The 22,508-nt window shown below is 39.9% G+C and overlaps 1 protein-coding gene across 1 annotated transcript in view; it reads right to left on the bottom strand.

The window, feature by feature from the left end:
• The window catches only part of LOC119741184, a 69,808-nt gene that overhangs the window by 23,344 nt on the left and 23,956 nt on the right, over positions 1-22,508 (bottom strand). The window contains 23 exon segments of the mRNA XM_038216899.1: positions 635-877; positions 1,908-2,153; positions 3,057-3,296; positions 3,785-3,841; positions 3,844-4,026; positions 4,621-4,866; positions 5,663-5,902; positions 6,279-6,527; positions 7,069-7,308; positions 8,391-8,630; positions 9,039-9,278; positions 9,419-9,661; positions 9,969-10,211; positions 11,248-11,487; positions 12,164-12,406; positions 13,248-13,490; positions 13,758-14,000; positions 15,230-15,478; positions 16,083-16,337; positions 18,068-18,319; positions 20,247-20,519; positions 21,044-21,316; positions 21,845-22,117. Coding sequence (XP_038072827.1) covers positions 635-877; positions 1,908-2,153; positions 3,057-3,296; positions 3,785-3,841; positions 3,844-4,026; positions 4,621-4,866; positions 5,663-5,902; positions 6,279-6,527; positions 7,069-7,308; positions 8,391-8,630; positions 9,039-9,278; positions 9,419-9,661; positions 9,969-10,211; positions 11,248-11,487; positions 12,164-12,406; positions 13,248-13,490; positions 13,758-14,000; positions 15,230-15,478; positions 16,083-16,337; positions 18,068-18,319; positions 20,247-20,519; positions 21,044-21,316; positions 21,845-22,117 — 5,454 coding nt within the window.

The following is a 22,508-nucleotide window of genomic DNA, read 5'->3' as shown; positions in this document are numbered from 1 at the left end:
ATAATTGGTAATTATATTGACGGAAAAAAACGAGAGATTTCGCAGGTTGAGTCCTGAGTCAAGCATGTCGAGTCCGAATCCAAGTCTGATTCCGCAGGGTCGAGTCCAAGTCGGAGTCATTCGTCATCGTTACTCGAGTCTGAGCTCGAGTCACGGAAAATAAGACTCGAGTCGGAGTCCGAATCTAAGTCACGAGCCATACAAGTCTGCAAATAGGTAGCATTTATCCACATTGATGCATTTATCCACATAAAGCACTATTGGGTTTAATTGTGGGCTCACCATTACTAGAGACAAATTTCCACTTTATCTATTACTATTCACTTTTTACAAGCAACTACAGCAATATGCAGTACCATAAAGTGAATTTTTATCAGTTTTTTCATGATTTCCAAGTTCCAGGAACAGCTAAGGTCATTTCATACTTCACATGGAAGCAAACATTTCATGACGCCAACATTTCATTTGAAGTTTCAGCACGACATTTGCTAAATAATGCTGCTAAACATTTGCTGTTTTCCTAATCAATTCAGTTTAGCACTGAAATTTACGTGAAATAGAAACCGGCATTTACATGTGGTGGAAAATGTGAAGAATCTTTTGGACAGAAAATTAACATTGACCAGAAACGTACCAGTGACTGTGACGTTAAAGGCACACATTACAGAGTTGGATGAGTTGTCGGATGCTAAGTAGACCACTTCGGTTGTCCCAACTGGGAATGCTGATGGCGATGGGTGAGAACGATCAATGTCAATGGACCCAGAATTGTCGGTAATCGTTGGCTCGATCCATGAGACTGTCGCAAAGGCTTGGCCTACATCGGTTGTTTGATTTACATTGACGGGACAGTTCACTACAACTGGATCTTGCATATCTGTTGGGGAACAAGTATTTAGAAGAACAAAAATGTAAGTTATCTCTGCATTGCAATACCTATACTTGGCCGGGTTTCTTACCAACCCAAAAAACTTTGCCAACATTGAAGGCCACTTTCCAGACCCAACACTGTAACATATTTACTTTTCTTGCAAACAGTATACATGTGCTGCGATTCGTGCCCAAACTTCATAAAATGTGTATGGTAAAAAATAAATCTGGCATAAAATAGACTTGCATATTTTGGGGACAATAAACAAGTGTCTACCAGCCATGCAACTGGGAATGCACCCAAAAAACACAGGAAAATGCAAACCACACAAGACTTTGTACAGTGTTTTTCAATTTGTAATGACATTGACATAAAAAGGAGTAACAATATCAGGAAATCAGGGCCAAAGAATCATGTTAACGATCTCAAAGTAAACGCAACAGAAATGTGCATGTTCAATTTGTGGTTTTGCCCTAATACCAATATCATTTCATCAACCTCTCTGTACTCAGTGTTGTCCAAAGGCTAGCGAGTAACAAGTCATAAGCTTACTCCACGCATATAAATGCTTCAGATTTATCCTCCTAGATCCTAATAGCATATATGCTTCAGATCAATCCTCCTGAAACTTTTAAAGGATTATGCATAATTGGAAACGGTACAAGTACAGCTCTGCCAAATTTATACTGGATTTTACAAAGTGCTTGGTCAATTGAAGTCCAATATTCAACAAAGTTCCCGCATGAGGGAGGATTTTGAAGGATTCAGGGAAGTCTTCCCTGCTAAAAAAAAAACCAAGGGATTGTTGGATCAGTTTGGTTACGATTGAACAATTTAATTTTCTTTTAAGTATTTCTCATTATCATTTCTCCTTGGTGAGAATCTTGGAAGTAAAAAAAGAGGAAATTCCAACCTTTGCTAGACTTAATACAGTGTTTTTCAATTTTGAATGGCATCAATGCGAAGTGAAAAACGAGGAAAATCAGCTGCTCCGAGGAAAAGTTGCATGCCTGAAGAATTAAGTTATTTTCATTACCTGTAACTGTGACCCTGAAGCTACAGGTATCATTGTTGCCTACTACGTCGTAGGCTACGTACTCCACAACCTCAGTTCCAATGTAGAACAAACTTCCGTTTTCCTTTGAGACGCTGACGGATACTACTCTGTTGTTGTCCATGTATGGTGGTGGGGGCCATGTCACAACTGTCGAATTGGTACCATTGTCAGCGGGAACTGTCACATCTGAAGGGCAGATGATCATTGGTGGTTCCGTATCCGTGGCTTAAAAAAACACAATAAGAAAAACATTATACAGGCGTAAATGCATGCTTGACTTGTTAAATTGGGAATTCCTGTAAGAGTATTGAGAATATCAAATCTTACAGGAGCAAGAACCACGAGTGCGCACACAGTAGATAAGAGATATTACTTTTCGAACCATTCAGTACACAAAAGTTCTCCTCAGAACCACATATAACATACCAGAAATATTTGTCATATGGTGACACAGCAAAATGTTACTAATTATTACTAACCTCAACATCTTATCAACACTTTCCAAAACATACTTTCAACAATCAAAATATGACAGAATTGCATAATGAGACTCTGAAAGGTAAATTTCGAACATTTCAAAGAAACTTCTTAGTCAAAAGCGTTATCATTAATTCATGAACCCCATTTCCCAGGTGTGGAGGCTGTTAGCAGTACTTACAGCCAGAATCTATGAGATCTATAGTTTCTGACTAGCACCCAACGAGCCTATATTGGTACGGACATATTCAGAGTTATTTTGGCAGAATGGCTTTCCAGGGGTTACAGCTGTTCAAATCTTGCTGAAGTGGAGCGCCATTGTCCAATGGTTACCGTCTTAATTAACTCGTGCCATGGTTTATTTGTTTGAACCCAGTTTGGGAACATGGTGCTTGTGCTCTTGGGCAAGACACTTTACTGCAATATCCTATCTCCACCAAGGAGTATTAATGGGTACCTGTGAAGGTAGAGACCAGATTGCGCGGATGGCGAGCCGCTGCAGGAAAAATTGTCTCATGGTCTGATGAACGGGGGTAATAGTGAAGTTTCAGTTTTTTGGTATGGAGCTCTTTATAAGCACGACATAATTATTCTTATTACAAAAGGTGTTCCTTCATTAAGACAAATATTTTGAAATATAATCTCACTTACAATTCACTCTGACGATGAAGGAACAGTTGACAGTATTACCAGATGCATCGGCAGCCGTGTAGGTCACGATGTACGTGCCATTCACAAACCTATCTCCTGGGCTGTAGTTTGAAGACAGGTTTACACTACCGGAATTGTCCGCGGCTGTTGGCTGAGTCCATGTAACGGATATGTTTGTGCCCGGGGGCGTAAAGATGTCTACATCCATTGGGCACATCGTTAACGTTGGATCTTCCAAATCTGAAAGCAACATAACACAGATCGAGTATCACACAACTCATGCTTTTTCAATTTTTTTGGGACAACTTGCTGAATACATTACGATATAAAATAATCTCATACGAGCAAGTCCTGAAAGCTTCCCAATTTGATCCTGCAGGTTTTTTTCCTCAAAAACTTCAACTGAAAATTTCACTGATAAACAGTGATTGTGAACAAACGGCAAAACAGCATATAGGTTCTAACAAAGTACCTGAACAGAGTTGAAATTTACTGCGATTTGTTTATCCACTTATGGTTTTTCTGGGATTGATTTTGTTAACTGCAACTCATTCTGTTGATTGTAATTTGAAAATATTCGGATGCAAGACCACCAAAGGACTATTTGGCTACACATTGGCCATTTCATGGAAAATTACTAAACATGCCAAATCCATAAGAGATTGAAACGCATGCTTGGATCTGCTACAGTGTGGTAAAATGAAGCGAAAGGTACGGTCTATACACACCTTCAACAATAATGCGGAATGTGCAAGAGTCGACGTTGCCAGCTCCGTCCAAAGAATGTAGGTATTATCCGTTGATCCGATTTCAAATACATCGCCTGGTCTGTTGGTTGCAGTTACAGTGACTGAGCCAGAGTTGTCGGTAGCAGTGGGTTCATTCCAGAATGCCTGAGCGCGGGATGTACCTAATGTTGTATTGATGACGACATCTCCAAGACAATTGAGAATCATGGGGTCTTCTTCGTCTATAGACAGATAACAATAAAGATTGATTGATTGGTTAACTGACTGACTGACCGTTTCTGTCAGACATTTGGAGAGAAACCAAAGATATTGCAGTAGAAGCGAGTAACGAATCTTATTTTCAACAAATCTCATTTTGATTTATATTATTGATTAATCTTGTTGGTTTTTAAACTTGAGTAAAGAAATTGACTGGAGCAAGGTTCGAACATGGGGCCTCTGGATGCCAATCCGTTGCTCTACCAACTATGTTGCCAGTTCCTTATTTTGTTAATGTCTTTGTTTAAGGGCGCTAGTCAGAATCCATCAACCCGTACATGCCATGTAGCCAGGGATCGCGCCCGAAGTCACGATGCTAGCAACATTAGCAATGTTGCAAACCTGGGAAATGACAAGAGGGAATCACTCGGAGAGGATATGACTTTGGACGAAATATGCACCCAGTCAGTTTCACTTTGTGGTTTATGTATTTGACAAAATTAATATTGTTTACTTCATTTTAAGAAGGTACACATATTTATCTTGAGCAATCCAGTTGACCTAAAGGAAATAATAACATAACAAGTATCTTTATTCAATACATTTTCTGTACCCACCTACGACAGTGATTTCAAACTGGCAGGTGTCGTTAAACCCTGCAGCATCGTAAGCAACGTATACAACCGATAGAGTCTCGCCAAGGTCTACAACTGTCCCAGGAGCTGTGCTGTTAGTGATACTGATGATGCCAACATTGTCATCGGCTTCTGGTTGCATCATGAAGATAGTAGCATTGGCAGAACCAGCATCCGTGGGTATCATCATATTAGAGGGACAATCTCTGAAAACTGGAGGTTGATTGTCTAGGAAAAGAGAAGGCAAGTTCAGTTTTTTCAGCATGGAATTAATCTACTTTTTTGTTGAAGTTATAAAATAATTCTGACATAAAATAATTCTCTGATTTCTTAATACATCTAGATTTACCAGAATTATATAGTATCATGTTTGTAGCAATTGACAAACCGGTATTTTTCGGTTGTAATGCACAATATTTGTATATAAATGAGAGAATTCAGTACTTTATCTGCATTAATGTATAAATTTCACATTGAAAGATATATATGTCTCAATGGCAGCGCTATGGGAGGGGGTATAGGCATGCCCCCCTCCCATACACACATACTGTAAAAAATAACGGGTAAAACACTGTTGGACAATGTAATTTTACACAACGATGGTTTGAAATAGAAATAGTCCAACTATTGGGAAGAATTTTGTCCAAGCGTTTAACTTGTTGATATGTTGACCAACGTTGGTCTACATATCAACCATTTTGCCATTGTTTTTACAGTGCACAGCCGCTTACATTTCGTTTTTTCCACGGCCGGGTGATGATTTTGTATATGTGCCCCCCCCCCCCGACAACAGCCATTTTTTTTCCAGCAGGAGAATAACTAAAAGAAAAACACCACTGCAAATTGAATATGCAAATTGAATATGCAACAGTAATTTATGCATTATTAACTTTATAACTGAGTTGCCAAAACACTCAAATAATGGCAAACAGCCAAAACAGCCAAACACGTTTTTCGCTTTGGACTGCCAAAATCACTCCCGATTAATATCATGTCAGATTTTGAGTGAACAATTTAAGACTACCTAGAACTGTGACGAGGAACTCGCAAGTGTCATTCAGACCACTGCGATCGCGGACAAAATAAATGACCGTTGTATTTCCAGCCAGGTATAAATGACCAGGGGAGGGAGTCTGCATGATGGAGTAGACGTCATTCTCAATGACTTTAGGATCGTCCCAAGTGACGCTGGCTCCGTTAGAGTTTGGTGCGGTGAATGCCACGATGTCGCCTGAACAATTGGTGATCACGGGTGGTTCGGTATCTAAGCATGAGCAATTAAAAGATATATGTGTTAGACATTGAAATAGCAGGCAAACCAAATTCCCCACTTCTGGATGTCTAGTTATCCTGTAATCTTGCAGTAATTTTGTTAAAACTTTATCAAAATGTACCCTTAAAAATTACAGGATAAGTAAGGTGTCTAAAGGTAGAGCATTAGATTTTCCCTGCCTTTTGGACGAGATCAGTAGCTTCCATGTTGGATATCATTGAAAAAAAAAACCAGTCTAGTTTTGAAATAAGGCACACACATTTTCGTGAAATTTAGCAAGCATCTCTGTAACATGGTATATTGAGAAATTCTTGGGGCTGCAATTTCAACAGCTTACGCTCCCTCTCAGGCCTTCTTATAATCTTACCTTCGACAGTCACAGTGAAGTTACAACTCGCTGTGTTACCGGCAAGATCTGAAGCAATGTAACTAACCATCACAGATCCAATGTAGAACGTCGACCCGTTGGGATGTGACACGTCCTGAGATGTCACACCAACATTGTCACTGATAACAACGGGTGGCCATGTGACAACGGTAAAATTTACGCCAGGATCTGCGGGTATGATGGTGTCATTGGGACAGCTGACGGCCATTGGAGCTAAGTTGTCACTTGCTGTTTGAAAACAAATGGGATATATTTTGGCCTAGATCTTCATGTTATTCAGCACAAAAGAGTCACCTCTTCAAAGTTAACTCAGCTAATGAGATATTGGGTGCAATGTATTTAATCAAATGCGCAGGCCTAAAAACAAAATGATGCTGCTGATCGTTATAAGGTGTTGCCATTTTAGTTACTGTATTAGAAAACTCATTTGTTTCATTAACACTTAATTAAAGAATCCATCAATTTTGTGACGGTTTATAAAAAAATCTCCGGATTGTGATACTTTTTAATCCAGAGAAAGTAACCGAGCAGTTTTTTTAGCTAAAGGTTCCTATTGGAGCCATATCAGCATGTACTTTTCACCAATTTATAAATGTTGATGACTGAGGAGATTCTTGGACTTATGGAAAGAGTTTAGTCTAAGTGATCATGTCATGGGATATAACATTAAAACGTTCCTTCTATAAATAACATTTTGGAAGTATTATAAAAGAAACAAAAAAGTGGGACGGAGGATTAACAATTTATTTTCCCTGCAAGTGATACTTACGATACACAGTAATGGTAAAGTTACAACTGACTGCATTGCTAGACAGATCTGTGGCTGTGTAGATCACAAGGTATGTGCCATTCATAAACCTGTCCAAAGGACTGTAATTGGAAGTGACGTCTACAGCTCCAGAGTTGTCTTGTGCTGTGGGCGGGGTCCACGTGATGGTTGCATTCATGCCTGGATCTGCAAAGGCTTCTATGTCATCAGGGCACATTGACAGTCGTGGCAACTCCACATCTACAATGCAAAAGAGGGACCTGGTTGACTAACTGACTCATGACTGATTGAACAAAATGTGTTGCCTATCTCACTGACTGATCGTCATTCGCAAATTACATTCCATGCAAAAGAGGCCCGGGACCTGGTTGACTAACTGACTCATGACTGATTGAACAAAATGTGTTGCCTATCTCACTGACTGATCGTCATTCGCAAATTACATTCCTATATCACATACATTCATGATCGAGAGCCCAACTTTTACTGGTCCATTTACTTTCCCGTACCATTTACAGCTGTATTGCAAACGAACTGTACTAGTGAAGTTGAGCAACAATATTCCTTTGGTGAGCTGGACAAGTTTCTCTGAAGATTTTGTTAAAGGTGCACATTGAACGGAAAAAACCGGCAACTGAATACAACAAGGGTTATTTCGGATGTAGACAGTCGATATTAGCTCCCCTCGGTATTGTAAGTTGACAGTCACTTTCCAATAACTCAGGGGGCAAGTATTGACTGTCCAACCTCAAACCATGTGATATTTGTGTACTGGCTATTTGTGTACTGGCTTACTGAGGACCACTATATATACAAGGCTTCCTATCCACGTGGGTCATGCAGCATACAACATGTGAATTAGTCTCGCACCAATTGTTTCTTGTACATAGTACTTCCCTGATACATTGGTAGACAATAGGTCAAATCTTCATGCAAATGGCAAAACTGGATTGTCTCTTTTCATCACGTTATATACCACTACAGCTTATAAACTTTTTTAGCCATTCGGAATCAATGGACTATATTTTCGCATAGTTTGGGACAAGCTTTATCCGGTTTGCCTTGGTTTATTTAACGACAAAACTATTTACCTAGAACAGTGACTGTAAAATCGCAGATGTCAATATTTCCCGCCTGGTAAACTATTTACCTAGAACAGTGACTGTAAAATCGCAGACGCCAATATTTCCCGTCTGGTAAACTATTTACCTAGAACAGTGACTGTAAAATCGCAGATGTCAATATTTCCCGCCTGGTAATTACCTAGAACAGTGACTGTAAAATCGCAGACGCCAATATTTCCCGCCTGGTAAACTATTTACCTAGAACAGTGACTGTAAAATCGCAGACGTCAATATTTCCCGCCTCGTCAAGGCAGGCGATAGTGACAGGAGTGTCGCCAATGCTGTATTCTTCATCAGACTTGGATGCTGTCAGAGTTACAGACCCTGCGTTGTCCTGGCAGACAGGCGCGGGCATTGTGTAGACTGCTGTTGATTGGCCTCGAGTAGTGTTCAGAGTGACGTCCATGGGGCAGTAGGTAATGTTAGGCATCTCATTGTCTGTATAAAACAAATCAAGCACACCCAAAAATTGCTACAAACTTTGACGACTTGAGCTGTGCTGTTCTTTCAGTTTGCAGGTTTCTTTTAATTTGTCAAAGATTTGCTCTTGTTTTCGGCATTCATAACATAAAACAGCGATTGAAAGCACTGGCGTAAGTGAGGTACACTTATCAAGGAGGGGGTAACTTAAGAAGTCTCATATTTCTAGAGTGCATTGTGGAGGTTACTCATTTCGTTTCGATAAATAATCTCCTCTGTTTTAATTTGCTTCAATTCCCAAAAATATTGTTGGGCAGCACATACGGTACAGGCCTTGGTGGCTCAACCCCACCACACCTCCCACTTATACATCACTAATTTGAAGACACAAATTGAACTATGATTATTAAGATTGCTGTTTGTTACCTTCAACAGTTATATCGAAATTGCAGGTGGCATTATTCCCAGCAGCATCGTAAACAATGTATGCCACTGGCGTCCTCCCCAAGGGTAGACTGTCATCAGGTTGGTAGGTGGAGCTGTTCATTGTCACAGCTACGTTATCAGAGGCTTCAGGTAACATCCACTGCAGTGTAGATGTGGCTTGTCCGGGATCCACTGCAACTGTGATGCTCGAGCAGCTGCTGAAAAGTGGAGCCTCGGTATCTACAAACAAATGACAATTTTTTTTATTGACATGACGTCATATTTTCGTAAGATTCATGGATCTAAACTGCCCCAGATATTTAGGAATCAACAGGTAACTGTTGATTTTTTTTAACGATTCAAATTGATCACCATCTTACCTTCAACAGTGACGACAAATGAGCAATTGCCTCTGTTTCCAGAGCCGTCAGTGGCAGTGTAGGTAACAGTGGTGTTCCCCAAAAGAAACACATCTCCTGGATCGTGTGTGTTTTCGTCACCAGCAACAGCCACATTGTCAAAGAAAATCGGCTCTTGCCAGTAGACGAGGGATGAACTCAGGCTAGGATCAGTACCGTTGACTCGGTCGGTTGGACAATTGGACACGGTTGGATCTTCAATGTCTGACAAGAACACGATGAAATATCAATCAAAATAACTCCAAATATTCTGTCACAGGTAAAATAGCAATTTTTGGTGACTTCAAACACAAAGCTGTGAGTTCCATCAACCTTGATGAGCAATGACAAGATCCATAACGACCCTCAACCCTTTTGGATTTGAGGCGAGTGCCCTTTTCCACATCTAGAAAAAATATGATCTTGCTCCACCACTGAAGTGGAGTTACGTCCGTTGAGTAAAACTTTCCGTGAAATGGACTGCAGAACGTTTGCCCTTTTTTTTTACACAGAATGGTCAAATGTTACTTACCCTCAACAGTCACAACGAAAGAGCAATTGTTCATGTTTCCAGCTTCATCGCTGATAGTGTAAGTGACAGTAGTGTTCCCGAATATAAACACGTCCCCTGGACTGTGAGTGTTGACGTTACTTGTGATGCCGACATTGTCTGAGAAAGAAGGTTCCCGCCAGTAGACGGCAGTTGAATTCTGGCTGGGTGCTGTGGTGTTGAATGAATCGGCCGGACAACTGATAAACATGGGAGCTTCTTTGTCTGTTAAGTGGGGATAAACAAAATTGTTTATGAAAATATATTTGTAACTTCTATATGAATTTAATCTTTCTGACAATAGGCTTAGCAGAGAGAATTAGTTTCAGAAATATTGAAATACATGTATTTCAAGTAGTACCATACTTTACTCTGGAATAGTTCTACATGTAGGTAAAAAGAAAAACCTACTGCAAGTGCTTCTAAGGAATAAATTTAAAAATGTCTTTGCTTTAAAGGGACTAAAGAGCTACACAATTTCAAGGCTTGAATGAACATGTTCTAATACTGACAAATTTCAATTTGGCACCGAAACCGAGGGCCTTGGTGCTGTCCAAGGGCGGATCCAGAACACAATTTTTTGGGGGGCCAAAAAGAATTTTGGTCCCCCAAAAAAGTGGGTCTAAAAAATTACGGCGTGGGGTTCGGGGCCCGCTTAAGGTCCCCGAATTTTTTTGGATCCGAGATGCTCTGTGGTGCGATCTGAGGCAATTTCTGACCACTTTAACCAATGTTTTTTGAGGAAAAGATGGTAGTGTACTCATTGCCTGCCTTTATTGCGATGTCACATTTTCGGCCCCCCCCCCCCCCCCTGGAGCCGCCCTTGGTGTTGTCTTTTGTTGGAGAGGATTTAAAAAGAAAAGGTTCTCAATGTCATTCAATGACTTAGCACCAAGTGCTTCACCTCACCGGCTTCACATGGCAAACGCCTACTTCAAAGGGCGAAGCCAAATTCACCTCGCTCGCTTCGAGGGGGATGGAGGCGGCTTCCCTGCCTGACTCACTTTGCGGGGAAAAAAACACACATATGCCCGAAACCAAACACACATATTGCGCTCTATAATATACCGGTGACGTGCGTTTTTTCCCAAAGAGCAACATTTCAGCTATATAGACCAATTTTCAGCTATACAATTTTAACGGTTACCTGGAGTGGCTGCCATTATCTGGGACACAATCCAAAGCCCAAGCCCACCACCCCCTCTCCCCCGGTTAGAGGTGTCTACTTCATGAGACATATGCTAACCCACCAGAAGCTTACCTTCAATATTAACAAGAAATGAGCAGTTGGCCATGTTCCCAGCGCTGTCACTGACTGTGTAGGTAACGGTGGTGTTCCCCAAGGGGAACATGTCGCCTGGACTATGAGAGCTTTCATTTCTAACGACACCAACATTGTCAGTGAACATGGGATCTTCCCAGAAGACAACAGAGGAATTCTGACCAGGATCCGTGCTGTTGACCACATAAATTGGACACAGTAACTCAGGAGGTTCGTCATCTGAAAACAAGTTTTAAAACAGAGACGGTAATCTTGAACCAACAAAATGAGAATCAGTAGATCACCGAAAACAAGACAAATATGTTGCTTAAAGGATAAAATGTTCTACAGGGTGACCCCAAAAAGGGCAAACCCGAAACAATTGCTTTTTTCAAAGACGCATTCTATGAAAGTATATGTTATGGATATCAGATACCGTCATAATTTGGTTTTGATGTAGAGGTTATATAAACGACACGTACATGGAACCTTTTGTTTAATGTCAAAACTTGGAACTACTTCATACTATATGAGACATACAAAAAGTGTAACTTACAATTAATAATGAAATTTTTGCAATCGTTATCAGTTAAAGAATAGGCCCAGTTATTAAATCCCACCCCAATCATTTTTTTAACCAATCACAGCTGTGTAAAGCAAAAAGTCAAACAAAAGTTTGACATGCGTTCAATTACGTACAATGCAGCAGTGGAGAAGCCAATGCGTAGTTGCCACTGCGCAGTGGGCAGCGCTAAATGGACATCTGTCTTTGGAAACCCAAAACTTATATAACTTTCTGATAAATTGTTGGTAGAGCACTGAAATGGCAATCATAAGCTCGCAGGTTCAAATCCCACTCCAGTCAACTCCTTCGTTCAACTTTGAATATTAAAAGCACCTGGCCACGCAAACTCACCTTCTACAAGCACGACGAATGAGCAGTTGTTGGTGTTCCCAGCGCCGTCACTGACATTGTAAGTGACATTGGTGCTCCCAAGAGGAAAGATATCACCAGGGCTGTGGGAACTACCGTTGGTGACAACTCTAACATTATCCGTGACTACAGGCTCTTGCCAATATAGGACGGATGAATTCATTCCAGGGTCAGTGGTGTTGACTACATTGCCGGGACAGATGTTGAAACGTGGTGGTTCATCGTCTAGAAATAGCAATGGATACAGGAGGCGGAAAGTGAATTAACATTTTTTTTTAGAAATCGTCGCAGATTACAAGAAGTTTAAAGATTGGAGTTAATTTCAAAACAATCAATTTTAAACATAGCGAAACGGTCCACTTTCTGCAGAATTGGATGGATGATGGTAATAATAAAAATTGTGTTTTTGCATGACGAGACTGTTAGCACACAATCAAATTTAACGACTGAGGGCCACATAAGACAGTTACTGAATGAATCTCATTCCTTTTATAGGAACTACAGTCATTTTAAAAACAAGACTTCTATTGATCTTTACACGTATACACGTGGAACACGTTAAATTGATCACAAACGAGACCCATTACTTTTATTTGAGGTTTGGCATCAGGATAACATATAGAGATGTTCAATCTCTGGCACACTTAGTAAGTCTCTAGCGAATGTTGTATCCCTGTGGCAGGACTAAAACAATTCGAAGCTAAAACTGGATTACGGCATTCAAGCTTTCATGGAAAATTTGGCGCTGGAAATGGAGTTGATATAATAAGCCTGCTGAAGATATGTTTAGTAGATACAATAGGACGATGCAATTTGGTTTTGGTGGATGTCTTTTGATTGTGTCTGCCATATCTCAAAAAGACTTACTGAATTTGGTACAACGGAAAACAAAAAATCTGAAATGCATGGCTACCGGTACTATAGTGGAAAAGTATCAACAGATAATTTACTAATTATCACAACCAGAAAAATGTTCTGACAATCTTCACTAACACATCATATTTCACCATCACAGACTTATTATTTTTACAAATTCATAAAGGAAACATGCTTCATGCCAACTTACCGACCACAGTGACGACAAAAGAGCAGTTGGCGGTATTCTGTGCTTCATCCGTTGCAGAGATAGTCACACTGGTGTTTCCAAGGTTGAAAGTGTCACCAGACTCGTGGCTGCTGACCACATTATCCACACCGACATTGTCCTGGTACTCCAGTGTCACCCATGTGACGTTTCTTGTGGCTTCGCCAGGATCCGTACCAGTTAGTATAACCTGTGGGCAATTGGAGAATGTGGGCGGCTCATCATCTGTCAACAAACAGATGAAAATACAGTTTTATTAAAAATGGGTCAAATAAAGTCCATAATCACCCTGTGATAGAATATGGGTTGATTTGAGGCAAAATTGGACAAAAACAATCAACTGGCTTCTTTAAGATGTCAGTCATCAATTGACACATTTTTATCTATATATTTTATTTAGAAAGTGCGGGAAACACTTGGGATGACAAAAACCTTTCCATTGCATAAAGTGCAAAATACGAAGAATAAAGTCGAAATAACTCTAAATATTACCTTGGACGGTGACCAGGAATGTGCAGTTTGCCATGTTACCGGAGATATCAGTGACATTGTACATGACGGTGGTGTTTCCCAGTGGGAATACGTCACCTGGCCTATGTTTACTTTCATTTGCAGATACTCTGTTATTGTCAGTGAATGTGGGCTCTTGCCAGTAGACTGTGGCATTACTCAAGCCAGTGTCGGTTATGTTGGTTATATCAGCTGGACAACCGATAATAGTAGGAGCTTCCAAGTCTGTAAAATAAACCAAAATAACAGACTCAACAATAGAATGCTGAGTAAGGGATTATGTGCAGGATTGGCAATCTCCTGTCCGAATATTTTAAGGCCAACAGGGGCACTTATGGCTTCTTACTAGGGCCCCTTGAACAAAGACATTGACAAACTGAGGAACCGGTAACATAGGGCTGGATAGCTGAGTTGGTAGAGCAGCAGAATAGCTATGTGGAGGTCACAGGTTCAAACCCTACTCCAGCTAATTTCCTTATTCAAATTTTAAAATATTCTTAAATTTACTTTTAAAAATCCACAAATCTGTGGCAAAAAAAGGGAAACTGTAAATTAAACAAGATGAGATATCATAACTTGTCTGCAGTCAGCGGCAGCGGAACGCTTTTCAAACGGGGGGCCGGCATCACCAAAAAGGGCACTTGCTCAGAAAAAGAGGCACCTTCCGTCCGTGTGAAGGAGGAGAAGTTGTGGAGGAGAAACTTGTGAAGGAAAACATGTTACCCGGGACAAAATTTACTTACAACATTGAAATACACTTTTTTTTAAATGTTTGCTTTAAAACAACGTTAAAGTCTTAATTCCCTTACTCAAAAAAATTACAGTACGTAGACTTATTGCTGAAATAGTCTCAATAAAGCCGTATAGTTACGTTATTGTTCACTTGAGAGAGCCCTTCGGCCTCCGGCACACCCCCGGCAGTAACCTCTCTGGGTCCGCCCTTGAATTTGACTAGTTAGGCCTCTGCAAAGGGACCCTTTTGTTATCATGAGAGGGACTCTGTTTACTTTTAATGGCCAGTTCAATGACCATTTTATTCGCTTAAGTAGCACTTTTATTTTTTTTACAGGCCAGTTTTTGCGAGGCACTTTTGCATTACAAGAGAGGAGACAATTTGTAATGCTTTCATGTGTGCGTTTGAGGGGCAGTTTTGTTTCCATCTCGAGGGGGCACATTTATGACCGTGAAAGGGACACTTTTGTTGGCGTGGCAAAATCGGGGGTGGGTACCGCCACAGTTCATGTAAATAGTACAAGGTAGAAGTGTTTGAATATCACAAGGTAGAAGTGTTTGAATATTGATGGGATATTCTATTTTCACTGTTTCTTAATGATTCAATGTTCAGACAAACAAAGGCCTTTGTTTAGACATGACAAAGAGAAATCAAAATAAGTTAAGTTTGCTTCTAACTTTGCCTAATTATGAGGTATAATTCGTAGAGTGTTTGTACTGACCAACAACTTGAACTTCAAATTCGCATATGGCAGTATTTCCAGCAGCGTCATAAGCAATGTATTGGATGGTGGTATTTCCAATGGGAAGCAATGCTGGACTTGTATAGGACGAATTGACTGCGGTAACTGCGACGTTATCTGTAGCCATAGGAGCAACCCACTCGTAGCTGGCCGTGTTGTTACCGGGGTCGGTAGCGAGAGGGTGCACGGGAGACTGTGGACAGCCAGTGAATACTGGACTCTCTTCATCTAGAAAGCACAAACATTACACAGAACAAGGAAAAAGTTAAACGTGTCTTAATTTCGGATCAACTCTTGAAGATAAGGTCATCCTTGGATGGCACTGAACAACAATGGCGTGAAATGTAGACCCAAGTTATTTTGGCAACCGGTATCAAATGAGGGGAATAATCCTCATAGCGATTTTTGGCAAGGTATACACCTCCAGAGTTGGAAAATATGTGAAAGCACTGCAGCGGTGGCAGCTTTTCGGGTGCTATCACCTTTTTTTTTCAAAATGTCCATCAAAATGCTTGTTACCACTCTAGGGGCGGTACTACCTTGCGCATGCGCACTATAACCATTTATGCCCTTATTCGATACTGACCAAACCCCCCGGCTGATGGCCTACTTCATCCCTGGAACCAGTTTCGTTTTTGCATTTTCTTTCAGCACGTTCAATTCTGTCCCTAATTCCTGATACGCTTGTAAAGACATCAAATAAAATACTTACATGGTCGCATAATCAACCTAATAATTATGTGTCTCTGTCAATGCATATTTCATATGTCTCTTTTAGTATATCATGGGGAAAATTCTTATTGAATGGCGTACAGTTTCATATGTTACCTACCATTAATAATCAAAGTAAAGACACAAGGTTCAGCACTGTTTCCCGACGCATCTGTTGCATTGTAGCTGATCAACATTTCTCCAGAGGAGAAATACGCTGGGAGCATAATTTGTGGGTCAGACACCGGAACGATTACTTCACCAGAATTATCCTCAACTCTCGGTACGGCAAAATCGACAAGAGCCCTGCTCTGTCCTGTCGCAAGTGTATACTGCAGCCTATTTGGGCATGTGATAAACACAGGAACACCAATATCTGCAAAGGACAAACGGAAGACAAAAAATGACCCAAAACTTGCATTTTACAATTAGATACAAAACGAACACTGCAAATAGAGTATATAAAAATGAATTCAAGGTATGAACTGGTGAGGAACATGTCATGGTGAGGATGATTGTTTAGTTACGCATGGGCCCCATTCCTATTACTTATAGAGAACGAAAATTGATTTCTGGGTTATTGGACTCGCCGAGCTGGTTAGCGATATTCAAAACCAACAGGAATGACGTGGATAGAGGGCGGGTATTGTATTTTGAGGGAAATTATGAGGTAAAACGATGTTGAAGACAACAAAACACAACACTGAAAATAAAGTTGGTGATCACTGCAAATGCACAGTAGATGCGGAAAGCCACATTGATAAGCATTATTGCATCAGTATTTTCTAGAAATAGATAAAATTGTTTAAGATTTCACAAACATAATGGGTCATTAGAATTAAAAGAAGACTGCTTAAAGTTACACAAGTCATTTCGCTAGATCACACAAGATCATAGGCTAGCTAGTCGTCTAGGAAGCAAAACACAATTGCCACACTGAGGTATAGTCGGACTCTAAATCATCGCGGCATCTCTATTATCGTTGCATGAGACATTTCTTTTTTTGTGTGTTGCCAAAAACCCTTCATGTGGCGGTTTTTATCTTGTTCAGGCATAAAGGACTTTTTGCTGAGTTGTATAAAAAAGAACAATTTAAAAAAAGTTGCGTCTTTCGGGACTGTTAATAACGTTCAACACATATCCACGTTTTCCAAAACTTGCAGATTTTCCCTCACCGTGTCTGCTAAAAGTTATCGTCGATATGTTAACATAAATCTTTAACGGCGCACCGTGTAAAGTGAATTTTGCCCCCACACTTGCCAATCAGTAGACTTGTCTAAGTGCTTTTTGTCTCTTTTCGGGGGAGTGGCATGGTCTTAAGAAATCATCCTGCATGCTTTACAGGGAAATATTAGACTTTATTCAGGGGATGTTTTGGTCAAACATTAACTATGAATAAAGAAGTTGAGATCGATATAAAAACCACTTCCCTTCCGGCCGCCTCCCCTACCGTGATAGTATGGAGTCCAACTCCATTCACATACTCCGAACATGTCTATATTCACCGGCATCGTACATGGAATCAATCACACCACCGTCGAATTTGATTTAAATCAATTTGAAAAGTAAGAGTTATACAGCACAAAAGAGGGGACAATTCAGGACGGTTGGGGAGCAATCTCTATTCCGATCGGGAAACGTGGCTCGTACCACGATAATACAACGTCCCACCCTATATTTTTGAATCTGCACTATTTGGCTACTTACCTCCTAACCAGCCAAGCAATCTATTTAACCAAGAATGATGGAAGTAAATGTCTTTATGATTGAAGTCCTGAAACATTTCATCTCATTTTTGTCAAAGCCCATCGTGGCATTCTGAAGAACCTACGTTGCGTTTGCGTTTGCATTTGTGTTTGCGTTGTGTTCGCGTTTGCATTCCCGTTCCCGTTTCCGTCAATTCAAAACTTATATTTACATACCTTCCAGTAAGTCGAATTAGGTTTTCAAATGTAATTTTATAAATTAAATAAATAATAATAGTACATATATCTGAAATTACAGGAGGGTGAGAAGTATGGGGCTGTTCATTTAAACCGAGGCTTGTGGAGAACAGCCTAACACATATAAACAGACAATACTGGTATACAATATTGGTATACCCACCAATCACAGTAACGTTGAAGACACATGTTGTTGCCGTGTTGTTTGCAGTATCCGTGAATGCATATGTGACCTCTGTGACCTGAACAGCAGTGAAGTTATCCCCAGGGTTATGTGATGAGGAAACTGTTATATTTTCCGTCGAGTCGACGTTATCGGTTGCGTTTGGTGGAGTCCACGTGAAGCTCAGTGTTGCCTCGGCTGTCTCATTTACCATATTTTGAGGACAGTATGCAATCACAGGGGCTTCAACATCTGTTAGTATAAAGCAAAAACCACATAAATCCATTTCTTAATTAAGCGTCTTCGCGAAAGTCAAGTAAAACACACAATTGCGGCTGTAGGCAATTCATTTTTTTTCACATACCAACCGTGACTTCAGAGGACAGTGAAATCGGAGTACACGCCATTTAAAGACCAGTGATATTATATAACTAAGCCTCTCCATTAAACACTGCATTTTGTGCTTCCGAACACTCTTTATGCCTTTTACAAGAAACGTGACACAAAGACATGAGACAGGCAGACATGAGACAGGCAGACATCAGACAGACAGACATTAGACAGACATCAGATAGACAGACAGCGTAGAATCTGTTGATATAGGATGTCGCTGTTGTTGTTTACTTAATTTGTCTTTTTTCTCTTGTTGTTTCTGGTTTGTGCCATATTTTTTTGTATGTTTTTCTGTGCTCCGGTTTATCATCCTTCATTCTTGTCTCGTATTATCGTTTTAGGTGTCGTCTTTTTATTTGATCTAATTCTGTATGTCTTTCAAGTCTTGTCGTCAATAACTCGTTGTAAATTGTGTTCTTTTGTCGATTCTGTCTTCTTTTGTATCATCTTCTCGTGTTTGTTCTTGTTTTGTATCGTATTTTCTTAACTCGCCCTGTCATGTTCTCCATTTGTTTTTCTCCTTTTGTCTCGTCTTACTTATGTGTTTTTGTGATGCCATTTATCTCGTTTTGTCTTGTTCCGTCTTGGCTTTTGACTAAACGTTTTGCTTTTGTCGTTGTTGACTTTTTTTCAAATTTACGCTTTATCCTTTCTGTTTTATCTTTTTAATGTTAATGTTACAGTTTTACTTGATCTTTTAATTAATGTAGTTTATCTTGTTTTTCTTGAGTTCATTGTCAGTTGTATCTATATTTGTATATTCAGTTTTATTGTATTGAATCATATTTTTTAATGGTTGCCATGGGTCTGGTTATCCATATATTTTGATGGAAGTTTCTTACTTGTGTACAGTGGAATCCGGAAACCAGAATTAGAAGCTTTTGATGTTTAGCTCATGCGCATGCCACACTCATTCTTAGAGATGAAGCGCATGCGCATTTTTGGTATTCCTATTAGTCGAAGGAGCCCGGGGCATATGTACTACCTGAGTGCCACTCGCACGAGCCTTGCGCCACCGCAGAAAATGTCTGCCACCGGATTTGACTCTTTTCTTGACAGCTGCTGAAAAACCTTTTGTTATGTATAAATATTTTAAACAAATAAAATAAAACATATATAACTCGAAATTCAGCCGAAGTCTCTTTGTAGGAAAAAATATATGTCCTCCTATACCCCGGAACAGAGCAGGTAAACGATCTTTTCATTCTGTTGAGACACAGAACTTGGCACCTAATGTAAAACTGGCCAATGATCTCACGTCTTTTAAAACTCTGAACTGGGCAAATAAATAGATGATTGTTACAGGTGTATAGGGATTATTTAAGGTTCTTGGGGAGTGGTGTGGGTTTTATATATGGTTTTTATTATAAAAAAAAAACAGTTGCCTTCTTATGGACAAGGGACAATCGATAATTCACTTTCTAATATTAACAAGCTAATGTAATTTTTTTAATTCGGGATTATTGTTCCATTTTAAATCTTTTTATCTATAGATAGTCTGTTTTAATCTATGGTTTAAATTTTGTGTGGCTTTAATTCTTTGGGTTCTTTTATGGTAATGTATTCATTATGTCTTTTATTGTGTGTGTGGGGTTTTTTTTGGGGGGGGGGATTTTTGCCGTTATTATATCATGTTATCATGTTTTTATGTAATCTAGGGCCCACAGGGAGAACAGTTCATTGATAATTGACGGGGCTACCCTGGTAAAATAAACCGAAATAAATAAATGAATAAATAATACATAACATTAATTTTGTGTTGCTGAAAAAAAACCCACACACTTACCTATGACTGTGATGGTGAAATTACATGACCCTTCATTGCCAGCGACATCAGTAGCATTGCATGTCACTGTCGTCAAACCTAATGCATAAGTTCCATTGGACACTACAGTGATGCCAGCTTCATCTTGACATGTGATGTTACTGGAATCAAATGCGTCCACATTGTCCGTAGCTGATGGTTGTGTTGACCAGGGTACAATGGCAGTTGACAGTCCACTGTCAGTACTCATGGATAGGACACTACTAGGGCAAGTGACTTCCGGAGATTCAGTATCTGCAAATTAAGGATTAGAAATCATCAAACTTGCTTTCTCTTTGAATCTCAGGAATTAACAAAAGCCAAAAGCTTTGATCTCTTTTTGTGCGTGTGAGACAAAACCAAAAGACTAACCGACTCATCCTTGAAAGGCCTAAAAGATCATTCATACTTATTTTAACAAAAGTACTTGTTTCTTAATATACAACCCAAACAAAGGTAAACATTCGTCAATAAATATCATTCAAACTTGTTGATGATCACAGAAAGTAATTCCTCAACGCATCAAAAAGGTTTGTATCGAGATTTCGTTGTTTGAAATTAAAAACAGCACTCTTCTAACAATCGCCCATCCAACTACCGGATCCTCCACTCCTTCCCTCCAGCCGACTACCTTATCCCTTTCTTGGCCTTTAACACGCTCATTTTACTCAGCCCTTAAAATTGACAGTCCTTTTCTCAAATGAAAGACAAAAACTGCTGAATATGACCAAAAATACACCCTTCATCAGAGAGCCTGTAACTTACAGGAACACACTCACCTATGACTGTTATGATGAAATTGCATGACCCTTCATTGCCAGCGACATCAGTAGCATTGCATGTCACTGTCGTCAAACCTAATGCATAAGTTCCATTGGACACCACAATGTTGCCAGCTTCATCTTGACAGGTGATGTTACTGGAATCAAATACGTCCACATTGTCAGTAGCTGATGGCTGTGGTGACCAGGGTACAATGGCAGTTGACAGTTCACTGTCTGTACTCATGGATGGGACACTACTTGGACAAGTGACTTCCGGAGCTTCAGTATCTGCAAATTAAGGAGTTAGAAATTACTAGTACAAGGCCCGTCAGTTGCCTTCTCTTTGAATCTCAGGAATTAACAAAAGCCAAAAGCTTTGATCTCCTTGCGTGTGTGAGACAAACCCAATGGACTAACCGACTCATCCTTGCAAGGCCTACAAGATTATTCATACTTATTTTAACAAAGCAGCTGTTTCTTTTTAAATAACCCATTGAATGTTAAAATTCGTCAAGAAAAAAATAAATCAAAATTGTTGATGCTTGCCCAGTTCAATTTATCCCAAATTTTGTAACGAGATTTTGTTGTTTGGTATTAAAGATAGCGCTCTTCAATCAATCACCCATCCAACTACTAGCTCCTCCGATCCTTCCCTCCAGCCGACTACCTTATCCCTTTCTTGGCCTTTTACACTTTCATGTTACTCAGCCTTTAGGATGGACAGTACTTTTCTAAAATGTAAGACAAAAACTGCTGAATATGACAAAAAAATACACCCTCCATTAGAGAGCCTGTGACTTACAGGAACACACTCACCTATGACTGTAATGATGAAATTGCATGACCCTTCATTGCCAGCGACATCAGTAGCATTGCATGTCACTGTCGTCAAACCTAATGCATAAGTTTCATTGGACACTACAATGTTGCCAGCTTCATCTTGGCATGTGATGTTACTGGAATCAAATACGTCCACATTGTCAGTAGCTGATGGCTGTGTTGACCAGGGTACAATGGCAGTTGACATCCCACTGTCGGTACTCATGGATGGGACACTAGTGGGACAAGTGACTTCCGGAGCTTCAGTATCTGCAAATTAAAGAGTTAGAAATCATTAGTGCATGACCCGTCAGTTGCCTTCTCTTTGTATCTTAGGAATTAACAAAAGCCAAAAGCTTTGATCTCCTTGTGTGTATGACACAAACCCAAAGGACTAACCGACTCATGCATCCTTGCAAGGCCTTTCAAGATTATTCATACTTATTTTAACAAAGCATTTGATACTTTTTAAATAACCCATTCAAGGTCAAAATTCGTCAAGAAAAAATCAATCAAAATTGTTGATGCTTGCCCAGTTCAATTTATCCCAAATTTGTAACGAGATTTTGTTGTTTGAAATTAAGGAAAGCGCTCTTCCATCAACCACCCATCCAACTACCACTTTCCTCCGATCCTTCCCTCCAGCTGACTACCTTATCCC

The sequence above is a fragment of the Patiria miniata genome, unplaced genomic scaffold (assembly GCF_015706575.1).
Source record: "Patiria miniata isolate m_02_andy unplaced genomic scaffold, ASM1570657v1 HiC_scaffold_5, whole genome shotgun sequence".
Classification (NCBI taxonomy): domain Eukaryota; kingdom Metazoa; phylum Echinodermata; class Asteroidea; order Valvatida; family Asterinidae; genus Patiria; species Patiria miniata.
The sequence above is the reverse complement of the archived record's forward strand: the minus strand, read 5'-3'. Positions and strand labels throughout refer to the sequence as shown.